Genomic DNA, 17,539 nt, shown 5'->3' with positions numbered 1-17,539 from the left:
TTTGTGCTGTTATAACCCATTTGACCTGTAATAAAGCCCCTGGAACCGACGTCTTGCCGGTTGAGTACTACTCGGCATATCAATCTCATTTATTACCACCTATGCTGGAGATGTTCACTGAGGTGTACTTGTCCAGAAAACTACCGCAGACACTACGTGAGGCCCTCGCTGTAGTATTACCAAAACCCCGCCGCGACCCCTCAACATGAGATCCTACAGACCTCTTTCCCTACTAAATTTGGACTGTGAAATCCTGGGGAAACTCCTGGCGAACCGACTCCTTCGGTTAATGCCTGAGTTGATACACAGGGATCAATCAGGCTTGATTCCTGGACGTAATGCTTTTTTAAATATTAGAAGACTGCTTCGACTTCTTCACAACAGTGCTCATAACGACAGCGGGCAGATGGCTGTTTTGCTTGATATTGAAAAAGTGTTTGATACGCTAAGTTGAGATAATTTAGTACAACTCTTAGACACATGGGATTCGGTTTGTATTTTTGAGATGGGTGAGGATTCTGTACTGTGACCAGAAAGCCAGTGTCAAAACAGGCAATGTTATCACAGACAGCTTTACTATCCATAGGGGTACTCGACAGGGCTGCCCACTTTCACCATTATTGTTTCATTGGCGGCCCATCTGAGACAGAAAGCAGAACACTGGGAGATACTAGAGTCCTGCAGTTTTCACATCATATCACTTTATGCGGATGATGTCTTAAGTTACCTACGAGACCATGTAGCAGGTGTCCCAGAGGTAATGTTCTTATTGGAAACCTTTGGAATGATATCGAGACTGACAGTCAACTTGTCAAAATCCTACATTTTCCCCATGTCTCCTGATCCCCCGGAAGCCCAGCTGACTCTTCCCCCATTATCGACTATGGTGGTGTCACACCACGTTTAAATATCTTGGAGTACAGGTATATCAATCCCATCAAGACTTGAGAGAGGGCAATCTGGATTGAGCGGTAATAAGTATTCGTGGCTCGCTCCCCTTCTGGAGCCCGCTCCCGCTCTCACCAATGGGAAGAGTGGCCATAGCCAATATGCTTGTTCTCCCTAGACTGTTATACTATTTTGCAGCATTACCAATTGTTCTCCTGAAGTCCCTTTTTTGAACGTTAAATAGTTTACTAACTGAACTAATCTGGGGGAGTGTAGACACCAGGTGGCCCTGAATACAACGCAGCGTTCCATTGACAGGGGAGGCCTAGGCATAACTAATTTCTAGCTCTACTACGCCGCAGCACAGCTGCAATGGCTGTTACAGTGGATGAGTGAGTTCCAGAATCCAGATAAAGCATATGTGACCGACTTTCTCTGTACGATCCCAGTGTATAATTGGTTGACGGACAGGATATGCCCTCCCATGCACGGATCTCTACTAATGAACATGGCCAGAACCTGCTGGCATAGCTATATATGGAAAATGTCACTTACCCAGTGTACATCTGTTCGTGGCATGAGACGCTGCAGATTCACATGCTGTGCATATCCCGCCATCTAGTGTTGGGCTCGGAGTGTTACAAGTTGTTTTTCTTCGAAGAAGTCTTTTCGAGTCACGAGATCGAGGGACTCCTCCCATTTCGGCTCCATTGCGCATGGGCGTCGACTCCATCTTAGATTGTTTTCCCCGCAAGGGTGAGGTAGGAGTTGTGTATATAGTAATAGTGGCAATGCAATGGAGTAAGTATACCTGTACATAGTGTGATTAAAAAGTGATATATTTACAAATATATAAATGTACAAGTTTATTTTTATCAACTTATAACGGCTACAGGCTCCCGGGGAGGTGGGAGGGGGCATGTGAATCTGCAGCGTCTCATGCCACGAACAGATGTACACTGGTTGTTAACACATCCACACAGTAATGTTTAGTGAATGTATGAGGCGTAGACCATGTGGCTGCCTTACAGATTTCTGTCACTGGTATATTACCTAGAAAGGCCATTGTGGCGCCTTTCTTTCTAGTGGAGTGTGCTTTTGGGGTAATAGGCAGTTCTCTTTTTGCTTTAACATAACAGGTTTGAATACACTTAACTATCCATCTAGCAATGCCTTGTTTGGATATTGGGTTTCCTGCATGAGGTTTTTGGAAAGCTACAAACAATTATTTTGTTTTTGCGAAATTGTTCGGTTCTATCAATGTAATACATTAGTGCTCTTTTTATGTCTAATGTATGTAATGCTCTTTCAGCTACAGAGTCTGGTTCTGGAAAAAACACTGGGAGTTCCACTGTTTGATTTAAGTGGAACGGTGATATAACTTTTGGCAAAAATGTTGGATTTGTGCGTAAAACCACTTTATGCTTGTGTATTTGTATAAAGGGTTCCTGTATGGTAAAAGCTTGTATTTCACTTACTCTTCTGAGAGATGTGATAGCTATTAGGAAGGCTACTTTCCAGGTTAAGTATTGCATTTCACACGAGTGCATGGGTTTGAATGGCGGACCCATGAGTCGTGTTAATACAATATTGAGGTTCCATGAAGGAACTGGCGGTGATCTTGGTGGAATTATCCTTTTTAGCCCCTCCATAAATGCTTTTATGACTGGGATTCTAAACAGTGAAGTTGAATGTGTAATTTGCAGATAGGCAGAAATTGCTGTGAGATGTATTTTAATGGATGAAAAAGCTAACTTAGACTTGTAAGTGTGGTAAGTAGCTTACAATGTTTTTCGCGGACGCGTCTAATGGTTGAATTTGATTATTATGACAGTAATAAACAAATCCTTTCCATTTATTTGCGTAGCAATGTCTTGTAGTAGGTTTTCTAGCCTGTTTGATGACCTCCATACATTCTTGTGTAAGGCCTAGATGTCCGAATTCTAAGACTTCAGGAGCCAGATTGCTAGATTGAGCGATGCTGGATTCGGGTGTCTGATCTGTTGTTTGTGTTGAGTTAACAGATCTGGATGTTTGGTAGTTTGATATGAGGCACTACTGACAGGTCTAGTAGTGTTGTGTACCAAGGTTGTCGTGCCCAAGTTGGTGCTATTAGTATTAGTTTGAGTTTGTTTTGACTCAATTTGTTTACTAGATAGGGAAGGAGTGGGAGAGGGGGAACAGCGTAAGCAAATATCCCTGACCAACTCATCCATAACGCATTGCCCTTGGAGTGAGGCTGTGGGTACCTGGATGCGATGTTTTGGCATTTCGTGTTTTCGTTTGTTGCGAATAGGTCTATTTGCGGTGTTCCCCAGTTTTGGAAGTAGGTCTGTAGTATCTGGGGATGAATTTCCCATTCGTGGATTTGTTGGTGATCTCGACTGAGATTGTCTGCCAACTGGTTTTGAATTCCTGGGATGTATTGCGCTATTAGGCGAATGTGATTGTGAATCGACCAATGCCAAATCTTTTGTGCTAATAGACACAGTTGTGATGAGTGTGTCCCTCCCTGTTTAAGTAATACATTGTTGTCATGTTGTCTGTTTTGACAAGAATGTGTTTGTGAGCTATTAGTGGTTGAAATGCTTTCAACGCTAGAAACACTGCTAGTAATTCTAGCTGATTTATATGAAGTTGTTTATGCTGAGTGTCCCATTGTCCCTGGATGCTGTGTTGGTTGAGGTGTGCTCCCCACCCTACCATGGAAGCATCTGTTGTGATTACGTATTGAGGCACTGGGTCTTGGAAAGGCCACCCTTGGTTTAAATTTACAGGGTTCCACCATTGAAGCGAGGTGTGTGTTTGGCGGTCTATCAACACTAGATCTTGAAGTTGACCCTGTGCTTGTGTCCATTGTGTTGCTAGGCACTGTTGCGAGGGTCGCATGTGTAATCTTGCGTTTGGGACAATGGCTATGCATGAGGACATCATGCCTAGTAGTTTCATCACTAATTTTACCTGATACTTTTGGTTTGGGTGCATGCTTTGTATTACATTTTGGAATGCTTGTACCCTTTGTGGACTTGGAGTGGCAATCCCTTTTTTTGTGTTGATTGTTGCTCCTAAGTTTTGTTGTTTTGACACGGCTGTAAGTGTGGTGTTTTTTGGTAGTTTAGTGAGAACCCTAGTTTGTGAAGGGTTTCTATGACGTATTTTGTTATGACACTGTTTCTGAGTGCTGGTTTTGATTAACCAATCGTCTAGATACGGGAATACGTGTATGTGCTGTCTTCTGATATGTGCAGCTACTACTGCAAGGCATTTCGTAAATACCCTTGGTGCTGTTGTTATCCCGAATGGTAACACTTTGAATTGGTAATGTACCCCTTGGATTACAAACCTTAAGTATTTCCTGTGAAAGGATGTATAGGTATATGGAAGTAAGCATCCTTGAGGTCTAATGTTGACATGTAGTCTTGTTGTTTGAGCAATGGGATTACGTCTTGAAGTGTTACCATGTGAAAGTGATCTGATTTGATGTAAAGATTTAGTGTTCTGAGATCTAAGATGGGTCTCAGAGTTATGTCCTTTTTGGGTATTAGAAAATACAGGGAATAAACACCTGTTCCTTTCTGATGGTTGGATACCAGTTCTATTGCGTCTTTTTGTAACAACGCTTGAACTTCTAGGTGTAATAGATCCAAGTGCTGTTTGGACATGTTGTGTGTTCTTGGAGGCACATTTGGTGGTAATTGTAGGAATTCTATGCAATAACCATGTTGGATAATGGCTAGTACCCACAAGTCTGTTGTTATTTCCTCCCAGTTTTGGTAAAAATCTGTGAGTCTTCCCCCCACTGGTGTTATGTGTTGGGGATTTGTGACACTGAAGTCACTGTTTAGTTTGAGGGGTCTTTGGGCTTTGGAACTTTCCTCTAGTTTTAGGGAACTGTCCACCTCTGTATTGTCCCCGAAAGCCTCCTCTTTGATACTGGCCCTGGTATGTGGGTCTGGTTTGTGAGGTTGAGGGTTCTGTGCTTTGGGCCCGAAACCCCCCTCTAAATTGTGTCTTCCTAAATGTGCCTCTGCTCTGTGGGTAGTAGAGCACGCCCATGGCCTTGGCCGTATCAGTGTCCTTTTTGAGCTTCTCTATAGCTGTGTCCACCTCCGGCCCAAACAACTGCTGTCCATTAAAAGGCATACAAAGCACAGCCTGTTGGATCTCGGGCTTAAACCCAGAGGTGCGTAGCCATGCGTGTCTCTGAACAGTGACCGCTGTATTCACCGTTCTGCTGCTCTGGACACCACTTGTTTGTAGGCAGTACTGTCTTCAGGTGGTGATGGTCTTGCTGGGTAGCAGTCTGGACTATTATCTGATACTGGCGCATCATATAGATCCCATGCATCTGGGTCAACCTGGCTGATCCCTGTGTGCGTTGGTGATTGCATCATAGGGGGGGTTTGCAATTGGTGACAGTTGCGGTGAGTGGTGTGGTGATGGTTGTGGCGAAGAGTGAGGTGGAGTTACTGCTTTTGCCACTTTTACTTGTGGTTGTTTTTCTTTGTCTTGGAAAGCAAGTTTCCTTTTCATCGTTATAGGAGGGAGAGTTCTTATTTTCCCTGTTTCCTTTTGAATATGGAGCCTTCTTTGTGTAGAATCTGGCTCCGCTGCTTCTAGCTCTTGTCCAAATTTATGGCCTTGTAGTTGTTCTGAAAGGCCTTGTTCTTCGGAGTAGGAGCTTGTTTTTGGCTCCGAAGCTGGGTGTTTCGGTACCGAAACATTTTCTACAGTCTTTGTCTGCTCCGAAGCCACTTTTTGCGGTTTCGGTGTGCCGATCTCTCGGTGCCGACTTATCTCAGAGCTGGTATCTCTGTGTCGAGTCTGGTCGGAGCCAGGTTCTCAGTGTTGAGTATGCTCTGTGCCGGGATCTCAACCAGAGTCGGATGACTTCAACACGTGTGCCCTTTTTCGGTGCTGATGGATGGTCACCGATTTTACGGGTTAAGCCATGGCCTGCCGGCGGTGGCATCCCCTGGGCCGTCATGATTTTGGCGTGAGCTTTGGCCGGGGCTGGTTTACTCACGGTTTTCGGCATCTGCTCCGTTTCGGGCTCGTCCGAGTCCAAGTTAGCTAGTCTCCTCTTCCTCGACATCGTGGTGTGCTGACGGCGCCGATGCCATATGAAGCCTTTGTGCTCTTCGGTCCTGTAGCGTTTTCTTCGACCGAAACGCCCGACAGGCCTCGCAGGTATCCTCTTTGTGTTCGGGGGACAAACACAAACTACAGACCAGATGTTGATCTGTGTAAGGATACTTGTTATGGCATTCGGGGCAGAAGCGGAATGGGGTCCGTTCCTTTAGCCTTGAAGACGCACGCGGTCGGGCCGACCAGGCCCCGCTGGGGGATAGAAGCCCCGAAGGGCTAACCGGAGCTCTTCTTGATTCGGTGTCGATCTGTGTCAACTAACCCGATACCGAACGCATACAATACCGTCGAATTTTTTCGAGATTTAAATAACTTTCCCAACCGAAACACGGAGCGAAGAGGAACACGTCCGAACCCGATGGCGGAAAGAAAACAATCTAAGATGGAGTCGACGCCCATGCGCAATGGAGCCGAAATGGGAGGAGTCCCTCGATCTCGTGACTCGAAAAGACTTCTTCGAAGAAAAACAACTTGTAACACTTCGAGCCCAACACTAGATGGCGGGATATGCACAGCATGTGTATCTGCAGATACACATGCCACCGAACATATAGTACTTCTATAAACATACCGTACTCCCCATAACTACCTATAGCACGGCTACCAGCTGCTTGGGAAATGCTGAGACACCGTGATATGGCCCCGTGGACGACAGCTAAACTTATGCTGGTGGGCGACTTTTTTGCAGAAGGTACACTACAAATGTTCGAAGAACTTAGAGAATCAAACGACCTCCACGCAGGATTATTGTCATCATATTGTGTGATCAGGCGACTTATATATAATACATGGACGGATGGCGACTCAGAACCAACAACATCGCAAGCACTTACAATGATACTATCTGACCCAGGGACCAGCAAAGCAGCTGCTATGTTATACATTGCCTTAAACATAACACACTGTACGGGGGTGGAAAACGCCCGAGCCCGATGGGATGAGGTACTTTCCCAACCTCTGCCCCAGAGCTCATGGGCGTCTGCATTGTCTGGGGCTAAAGAGTAATCAAGCAACCCCAGGCTTTGATTCACCCAATTCAATTATTTACACCAAGCTTACCTGTCCCCTTCGTGCATTAAACGCATGTTCCCGATGTCTGACCCTAAATGCACCAGATGCACCTACATGGTATGGGAATGTCCCCCGCTACAGTCATCCTGGCGTCAGGTGACAGAGACCACAAAACAGATCACGCTTTGACACCCACACCTGAATCTTGTTTATTGGGGCTAAGATACAGAAAGCGCGGAGACAAACACCTCCACAGAATTATAGACATGGCATTCACTATCTTTAAATGCCTCATTGCAATGTGCTGGAAGGCATATTCGCCCCCGGACATCGCCATGACATTCCCTGCTACAGCTAGCAAGAGCAGTACTGTTACATAGGGGACTAGCATTAGTCGGTAGAGACATATGGAACACATTCCTTGTCAAACTAGAAGCCAATAACGGCACTCGACCACCATGAACAGAATATACTTCTACACCCTCATCTATTAATGATAGTCTCTCTGATGCACCTAAAAGTATACAGAGCCTGTGTCCTAATGCAGCCCCTTACAATTGTCCTCTCTGTCCGGTTGCATCACAATGGAAACACTTTCTGCTTGAGGGAGCCTCCCGCAACTTGGACCAACTCACCATTTGGCACCATGGCTGTATCTTCAACACATCTGTATTCACTTTGACTTATATAGGATCTCTCCTGCAGGCAAGCTAGGTCGGAAAATACCTCAGTACTGTGGCACCTTGATTACATACGCTAGCAATGGATCCTCACTTTATTAACTGTATAAGATATTTTCATGTTTATAGACGCATCAGGGGTATAATGTGTATAATAATGAGCTTTTGATCTTATAGCCATCATGTCTAACCTGCGGTGTTCCTCCACGCTCTCACCGCCCAACCCCCTCGTGTCTTACACAACTAGTCTAAAAGCGATGCAGATGTAACTGTGCGGCTTCTGTCACTTTTATTTCCAATTTGTTACCTCTCTGTCCAATGTTTCTTTTTGTCTTTTGTTGGTTGCATCAATTGCACTATAAACCTCAATAAAAAAAAGATTTAAAAAACAAAACAAAAAAGAAACTGTTCTTACTGTCGTTCAAAACCCCACTTTTATGGACCTTGTAGTGATATATTTCATATTTATCTATCTGCTACATTACAGTTCTATTCAGTTCTTCTCCTAATAGCTCATATACCAAAGTCCTAAGCCTTATAGTGACTGTGCTGTTCATATAGTTATGCTTTTCATGTCATTTTACATCAACGAAAGTGTGTAGTATTTTATTACACTGAAACCTGTAATTCCAGTAAAACAAAATCATCTTTAAAAAAATATATATATATATATATATATATATATATATATATATATATATATTCTATATCCTCCTTCTGGATCATAAACAGATGAAGAGGATATACAAGACTGAAGGTCACTAAGATTTAATTTGTTTATACTCATCATGAACTGTGTTCCATGGACATTTGCAAATGCTTCCCCAACAACTATCTCATGTTTATTTTGTCTAACAAGAATCTCATTGTAGTCATTGGTAGGATGATCAGGAGAGGGACTGAATCTATTGATTTTACTGGTTTACTAGAGCAGGCATTATTTATCAGGGAATTCACCCGAGCACCCTCAATTCATTGTTGCAAACAATCATACATATCAGATTACATCTGCTTCACATAGTGCTAGACGAGAGGCTTAGATGTTTCACCACCTACAACCACATACGTCTGTTAATATTGAACCTAATACGTCTTACTGTTCCCCTCTTTTATTTCTCACATTCATTGCTCTAATCCTGCATGACATGTCCCCTTGACTCAGCTTTAAATCTTTATGATGTACTCCACTTTTTCCAAGAGCACTGGAATTCCTTAGGTCCCTTTTTCCCTCCCCCACTTCTTTAATTGGTGGATTTTATTCTACAAAAGTTTTACATAACTTGTTATGGTACTTTCTTTAAACACTTCAACATGAACCTCATGTTACTGATGATGATCAGCTTACGGTGTTTTGTGTCGAAAATAGCGCTATTTCACAGACATGTAACTCAGACTGCAGAGGACTGATGACGATTCACCAGAAAGGCAATGCACACTTTAAGCAAAGCAGCACTCTTCTTCCTCATCACAGATGCTCTCTTCTCTTACACGTGCCTAGAGGCAAGAAATGTTATGTGCACTTCATGAACAAAAACATAAAAAGAAGCATTTTTCAGAAACTGAAGACTATCGCAACACCAGCTGCACGTAGTTATTTTACATAAAAATATAATTGAGAAAAAAAACGTTAAAGGAAAAAAAGAATAAGTGCATCCAAATAGCAAATTAGTACCCAAAGGTTCACAATTCAAATAAGATCATAAGAAAGAATGATATAGCGATATACTTAAGGCAATGATGTGAACTTACCAGTTTAATTGCCACATATTCATTTGTGTACAAATTCTTTCCTTAAAGAAAGAAAAGTGAAAAAGTGAATAATTGGCTTTTTGCAAGTTAAAAAGTATATAAAAGCGAGACATGTTCTGAGTCCAGCTCAACTGCCGTGTAATAATAATACGTCTCTTCCAGCACAGTTGGTACAACTGTATACTTGGAGCCTTAATCATGATGAAAGATGCAATCAGAAACAATTATAGTTCAGTGAACAAACTATGTTGCTCTGAATACAAATTGATATTGATCTTTACCAACAATAAACTCATTTTGAGACTTTTAAAGCATTAAAATGTTTGTATATTCAACAAGGGCATTTGCTAGAAACAATGAAATGTTAGCAGCGTCAGCGCAACTATTTTTATAAACAGAATGTAATTTTGGGTTCTGAAGAAGAGCTAAAAATACATTTTTAAAGTAATAACATGTTTGCACCGAAATGCTGTTTAGAATAAAGATCGACAGACACGTGCCAACTGTGGGCGGTGAAGACTAAACATCTCTAAATTTAGTTAATGTGCAGAATACCATTCATGGATGTCTAGCCCAGTGGTTCCCAACCTGTGGTCCGGGGTCCCCTGGGGGTCCACTAAGCCTCCTCAGGGGGTCCGCGACTGCTTAGAAAATGTAATACTTTTAACAGATTTAAGTCCCCAGCTTTCAGTAATGACCCATTGGGGGGTCCTTGGATTCCAATAATGATTCAGTGGGGGTCCCTGGGTTCCAGTACTGATAAATTGGGGGTCCACAGAAGTTAAAAGGTTGGGAACCACTGGTCTAGCCTATTGCTCTTGCGCGGACAGCCTCTTCTACTTGATGCTCCACTATTTTTACATTAAAGATTTTCTAGCTTCTGAAATGTGCAACCACCAGTGCAGAAGAAAGGGTGAGATGAACATATTTTAGGTCTTCGGATTCCAGCACCAAAATGTCATGTTCCTAGAGGCAAAGGTCAAAATAAGAAATCACTTGTGTGGCATACATGGAACATACAGAGAAGGGTGGTTTCCTCTAATATTTGCACTGCATGGCCAGGGTAAAGGTTTTACCATGTCAATGGGGTCTTTATTAATTGCTCTGATACCTGGAGGCTCTCTTGATGCTCAACTTGATTACAGTTTTACAGACCAGTTCCACCCCGCTTCTAGGTGTGTGATGGGGCCAAATCCTATACAGCCCTAAACACAAAGGTGGAGTTCTTGTGACAGGATGAAAAAGACAGAGACGGCTGTGATATTTCAGGCAAATCTGCTACAAACAGGCAAGCAAATGGGGTGTGATAAAGTATTGAAAAGGAATATTATAAATGGAAAAGGAGGTGGGGGGGGGGGGGGGAGTTAAAATGGGTTGAGAACTCCCCAGAGTCAGGCGGGAGACATGAAGCCCTGTTGTGTCATACTCACATAATACCTGAGCAGCTGGCACGCTACTGGAAATAACTGGAGAAACCCAAAAGACTCTGGGGGTCATTATGAGTTTGGCAGACGGCACCCCCCACCTCACCACCAGTGCGGTGAAGCCCCCACTGACCCTATTATAATTTTCCTGCTGGGCCAGCAGGTGGAAATAGTGTTTACGCCCACCGGCCCAGAGGGAAACAGGGCCTTTACATTATGAGCTGGCGCCAATGTGGTAGTGCGTTGGGTGCAGCAGCAAACATCGCGCATTTCACTGCCTGTAATTCGGGCAGTGAAATGCACGATGGGGAGGTGCATGGGGGCCCCTGCCCTGCCCATGCCAAGTGCATGGGCAGGGCAAGGGCTGCCAAGGGGGGCCCCCAAGTCATCCATTCAGCCAGCCTTTCCCTGGCGGTGTAAACTGCCAAGAAAAGGCTGGTGGAATGGGACTCATAATCCCCAGGGCAGCGCTGACCTATTGGATTTGAAACGCCGAGACCGGCAAGCTGCCTGGTGGCGCAGCCTGGCTGTGGAGGCGTTTCCACCGTGGTGTCTCCACCAGGGTCATAATATGGCAGGCGGATCGCCACTACAGCGGCGGTACGCCCACCATCTGCCAGACTCATAATGAGGGTCTATATTTTGTTGTAAAGTGGAAGCGAACAATAGTGTACAATGTGATAAATATTGTCTGAATTCAAATACTCCAAGTAAACATACTTCATAACATCAGAAGTTGTGTACAGACATACTAATTTCTAAAGATTTCTGAATTCAGACAGGCGTTTTAGCAAGAGAACATTCCTCCCTGGTACAATAACCCACCTTGGACATTTGGTAAGACTGACACTTTATTGAATTCCACCACATAATCCTGTAGCACCTGCTAGCATAAACCAATAGGGAGTCGCAAACTCGAATTTGAATCTAAATGTCTTATTCAATAGATTAGTGAACCTGCCCAATATAAATATGTGCATTTGCAGATAACACTCCTAGCAGTATGTACTTTGGAAAGCAAGAGCAACAGGTCTTATTGCTACTTGAATAGTTTATACTACAAAGGTAGGACAAACCACTTGAAAAAAAAAACAAAGCTGTTGCAGCTTGCTCATCCTGAAGTACGGATATACTGTTAACACTTTGGTGGCAAATATAAACTCAGCAACAATACTGAGAGAGCAGCAAGTCAGTAGGTGTTCACTCATGCCATATTAGGATATTCATAAACATGTTATTTTTAAAATGGGGACAATTCAACATCACATTATGCTAAAAGTTGGGGGTACAATTCAAAATGTGCCAGCCAATGCCAATTTTTAGAACATAAGGCAAAAACGGTTCTAATACACATTGTAATTGAGTAAGGTTGCATTACACAACATATTTTCCTCGTCAGTGCCAAAGGAAATGTAAAGTGTAATTAACAAAATGTGTTTACGTAGCCTATTCTATGCACAATAGCTGTAAAGATGAGATTTGCTCTAAAAACCTCAAGATACATTTTTGGTCGACACTCAAAAATAAACACATCCAAAAAAGTTAAAATAGTATTAGAGGCAGATTTTTTGTGTATCGCTACGACGTACCTCTGACAAGAGGTCCCTTTTTTCGATCCTTTAAAACACACAACCAAAAATAGTAAGTAATCAAAGTGCAAAAGCAATTTGAAAAGAATGCTATGACTCCATGGCAATTAATTTAAACAGAAAGGCTCACCCTGGATGGCCTAAGAATTTACATTTTAACATACTCTAAACAGTGTGAGGAAAGGTTCTTGATCAGGAGCTAAAAAACAAAAAAAAGAAATTAGAGTAATGTGTATGCTGATGAGTGTGGCCCACAGACGATTTAGTAACTGTAGTGATTCAGTGTAATAGACTAGAGGAGTACTTTACCAGCCTATTGTTGCAATTAAGTGGTGAGAATTTACTGACAACCTGTTTCAGAGTCTGGGGAGACCTAAATGTACTTATGCTGACGATTGACACAAAATGTACAACATGAGTGAGTTTAAGGGTTGTAACAATTGTGAGATTGTGTGTGTATGAACATACCATTTCATATTCTGTCGCCCAATTTTTAGGCTGAAGCCAAGGTTGCAAAGACATACTGGAGCAGGCTTCTTCAACGAGTCACCCATGAACTACTGGTAGCTCTCCAGCTACCTATAAGTAGATCGATCCCCTGTGTGCAACCTAGCCTATTAAGTTATAAGTTTTGGTTTGTTGAATTGGTATATGTACACCAAAATGTATAAGCTGATGTTTGGAGAACAATTGCGGAATTTCCGAAATACAGGGAGTGCAGAATTATTAGGCAAATGAGTATTTTGACCACATCATCCTCTTTATGCATGTTGTCTTACTCCAAGCTGTATAGGCTCGAAAGCCTACTACCAATTAAGCATATTAGGTGATGTGCATCTCTGTAATGAGAAGGGGTGTGGTCTAATGACATCAACACCCTATATCAGGTGTGCATAATTATTAGGCAACTTCCTTTCCTTTGGCAAAATGGGTCAAAAGAAGGACTTGACAGGCTCAGAAAAGTCAAAAATAGGGAGATATCATGCAGAGGGATGCAGCACTCTTAAAATTGCAAAGCTTCTGAAGCGTGATCATCGAACAATCAAGCGTTTCATTCAAAATAGTCAACAGGGTCGCAAGAAGCGTGTGGAAAAACCAAGGCGCAAAATAACTGCCCATGAACTGAGAAAAGTCAAGCGTGCAGCTGCCACGATGCCACTTGCCACCAGTTTGGCCATATTTCACAGCTGCAACATCACTGGAGTGCCCAAAAGCACAAGGTGTGCAATACTCAGAGACATGGCCAAGGTAAGAAAGGCTGGAAGACGACCACCACTGAGCAAGACACACAAGCTGAAACGTCAAGACAGGGCCAAGAAATATCTCAAGACTGATTTTTCTAAGGTTTTATGGACTGATGAAATGAGAGTGAGTCTTGATGGGCCAGATGGATGGGCCCGTTGCTGGATTGGTAAAGGGCAGAGAGCTCCAGTCTGACTCAGACGCCAGCAAGGTGGAGTACTGGTTTGGGCTGGTATCATCAAAGCTTGTGGGGCCTTTTCGGGTTGAGGATGGAGTCAAGCTCAACTCCCAGTCCTACTGCCAGTTCCTGGAAGACACCTTCTTCAAGCAGTGGTACAGGAAGAAGTCTGCATCCTTCAAGAAAAACATGATTTTCATGCAGGACAATGCTCCATCACACGCGTCCAAGTACTCCACAGCGTGGCTGGCAAGAAAGGGTACAAAAGAAGGAAATCTAATGACATGGCCTCCTTGTTCACCTGATCTGAACCCCATTGAGAACCTGTGGTCCATCATCAAATGTGAGATTTACAAGGAGGGAAAACAGTACACCTCTCTGAACAGTGTCTGGGAGGCTGTGGTTGCTGCTGCACGCAATGTTGATGGTGAACAGATCAAAACACTGACAGAATCCATGGATGGCAGGCTTTTGAGTGTCCTTGCAAAGAAAGGTGGCTATATTGGTCACTGATTTGTTTTTGTTTTGTTTTTGAATGTCAGAAATGTATATTTGTGAATGTTGAGATGTTATATTGGTTTCACTGGTAATAATAAATAATTGAAATGGGTATATATTTTTTTTTGTTAAGTTGCCTAATAATTATGCACAGTAATAGTCACCTGCACACACAGATATCCCCCTAACATAGCTAAAACTAAAAACAAACTAAAAACTACTTCCAAAAATATTCAGCTTTGATATTAATGAGTTTTTTGGGTTCATTGAGAACATGGTTGTTGTTCAATAATAAAATTAATCCTCAAAAATACAACTTGCCTAATAATTCTGCACTCCCTGTATACTTTAAGCTGACATTTAAGTAATAAATCTTGCAGCATTTGGATGACTTATTACTTATATTATTACTTTCTTGCCAGGGACATTGTAGTTACAGTAGTTACGTATGACACATTGATAAAGCCTTTTTTTAAATTACTCCTAGCAACCGTGTCTTAAGCGCCGAGGTGATCACTACTGGTAATCTTACATATGGTGATCATTAATGTAATCACGTCCGATGTGGTTACTATTATGACTCTAAGTAGCCAGTAGCTCTGGGTGTTTTTCACTGAGAATAAGTAGCTCTTACTACACAAATGGTTGAAGACCTCAACTGGAGACATGTTGAAAACTTCCCTAAAAATGCACTCCACCCACTACTTACCACTGGCTTTGTGTTTTGTAACTCACATCAGCTTGCTTTCTTTTTGCTAGTTTTAGTTGTTTTAGAAGGTCAAGCGTGTCTTTGTCCCTCTCGTGCAACACAGCCTTATTACCATCTCTCTGAGACGCTCCTTATATTCTTCCTTTTATTCTTCCATTTTTTTAATTTTATTTTTTTGTGAAGCGCTCCACAAGACTACAGGTGTTTTCAGTTATCTCCCTTGTATGCTCAGGAATCAGTAAACACTCTCTATTTCTTTGAAAATGTTTCCTGCCTCCCATCTGTTTGCTGGACTGATTATACTGATCTCGGCCACTACCAGTTCATTAATGTTGCTTGTTTGCCAAAAATAATGTTCTGTCTACAAGACAGTTTTTTTGGGGTTAGTGGCCTTTACCAATAGCACAACTTAAACATTCTTCTTCCTCAATTTCACACCAATGCCATAGGAGCCTGCAGTAGGGGAAGTGGGGGTGCTGAAGAACCCCCCCAAGATAACCATGCTGGAGTTCAGAAGTGAATGAGTAATAAACAGGCCTTTAAATGCACAGCAGATGTGACACAATAAAAACAAAACTTAAAGACAGAGATCAAATATTATGCTATGCCTTCAGAGGGAAATTGGTGTTTACTTTTCTTTATCTGACTACAAAGTGAGAGGTTTTATGTGACATTGTGCTGGGTACTGGAGGTGGGAAAGTGAAGGCTGTAGAATGTTATTCTTTTCTAGCACACAACAAAATATAAAATGCCAGTAAATGAAATTTACAAATATTTTAGAATATATGAGAATTAGGAAAGCACAAAAAAACACATTTTCTTAGTAATTCTGAAGTGTGATGGAAACAAATATGTTAATACAATCAGAACAAAACAATAAGCTAGATTATGAAGATATCCACACATTGGCGCTTGAGCCCTGTATAATTTTATCAGTAAAACTGTATGTTCGTACAAATGTAAAGGTCATTTCAACTGCAACTGTGTTCTCTGTAATGGCAGTGCGCTACCACAACATGCATACTCTATACCAGTGGTTCCCAACCTGTGGTCCGGGGACCACTGGGGGTCTGCAAAGCCTCACCAGGGGGTCAGTGACTACTTAGAAAATTAAATAATAATATTAACAGATTAGCTCCCAGGCTTTCAGCAATGACTTATTGCGGGGGGGGGGGCGGGGGGGGGGGAAGGGGGGGGTCCCCGGATTCCAATACTGATTCAGTGGGGGTCCCCGCGATCCAGTAATGATAAAGTGGGGGTCCACAGAAGTCAAAAGGCTGGGAACCACTGCTCTATACCACTCCATTCGAAAAACCTCTACTCTATGATACTCTACTCCACTCTATGCAACTCCACTCTACAACGCTCTATGCCACTTTTTGTCAATTTACATTACTCTATGTCACTACACATGACTTTACTCCACACTATTTAACTCTGTGCAACTCCACTCTACTCCACTACTTCACCTTAGGCCTCCCCACTCCACAACATCCCACTCTACAACACTCTAAGCCACTCCACTCTACAACATTCCACTCAATTAAATTCTACTCGACAACGTTCTAAGCCACTCCGCTCTATTCTATGGCATGACACTCTACTCCACACTCCATGCCACCCTCATCTGCAACACTAACCTTTAGCAAAGCTGAACAGCAGCTACACTGGTGGAGAACCGGGCTAAAACACATTGGCAATGCCAATAGGTCTTGCATAGGTGCAACCGATTGGCTTTGCTAATGCTAGTTTCTTCAAGGGATAAGCAAGTTTACCATCTTCTTGTAATGTTGCTATCCATGTTGGAAAGAACAACTGTTACATGCTTTACAGCTAGGAAAGAGATATTTATATTCCAATTACATCTGTAAATAAACAGTCACTTAGTTACAGAATTAAGTGAACTGAGCAATTTGTACCTACAGTAATATCCCTTTAATTTTACCAGTCCTTGCTGACTTTTAACTTATTTGGATTATTACACAATAAACCTCTACTGTGCAACACTCTGCATCTGTCTTGTGAGGTTTAACCCCATAGCAAGGTACATTAACATTAGTCTGGAGTCCAAGCCTACTTACTTGCATGCTAGTGTCCCTGCTGCGTACAGGCAAGAGGTTCCACAGCCTCTTAGCATTCAAGGATGTCAGGCATCAGAATATGCTACAGACACAGATTAAAATCAGCCAGACCACAGCACATCTATGTAACCAATCTCTGCTATGTTAAGAATTATTTTTGCGTATTAAGGAAGGTGATGAAGTGTTGAGAAGCATGTAGCCAGCTGTCAGCCACCAGGACTGAGTAGCAGTAAACGTAGCAGCCGACAATTATTTTAATCTCTGATCTTCTTGCACAACTCTCTTCCCCAAATGTCTCTGTGATCGTCTTGCACACCTTCCTTCTCAGAATCTATTTCCTTT

At 42.6% G+C, this 17,539-nt stretch overlaps 1 protein-coding gene across 6 annotated transcripts in view; it reads right to left on the bottom strand.

Annotated features, from left to right (window-relative positions):
- CSNK1G3 (casein kinase 1 gamma 3) overlaps positions 1-17,539 on the bottom strand; it is a 479,935-nt gene that overhangs the window by 353,212 nt on the left and 109,184 nt on the right. For all 6 annotated transcript variants that reach the window (XM_069227081.1, XM_069227054.1, XM_069227089.1 and 3 more), the window contains one exon: positions 9,477-9,517. In XM_069227081.1, coding sequence (XP_069083182.1) covers positions 9,477-9,517 — 41 coding nt within the window. The remainder of the gene's footprint in view (positions 1-9,476; positions 9,518-17,539) is intronic.

Source organism: Pleurodeles waltl, chromosome 1_1 (genome assembly GCF_031143425.1).
Source record: "Pleurodeles waltl isolate 20211129_DDA chromosome 1_1, aPleWal1.hap1.20221129, whole genome shotgun sequence".
In the NCBI taxonomy this organism is placed as follows: domain Eukaryota; kingdom Metazoa; phylum Chordata; class Amphibia; order Caudata; family Salamandridae; genus Pleurodeles; species Pleurodeles waltl.
The sequence above is the reverse complement of the archived record's forward strand: the minus strand, read 5'-3'. Positions and strand labels throughout refer to the sequence as shown.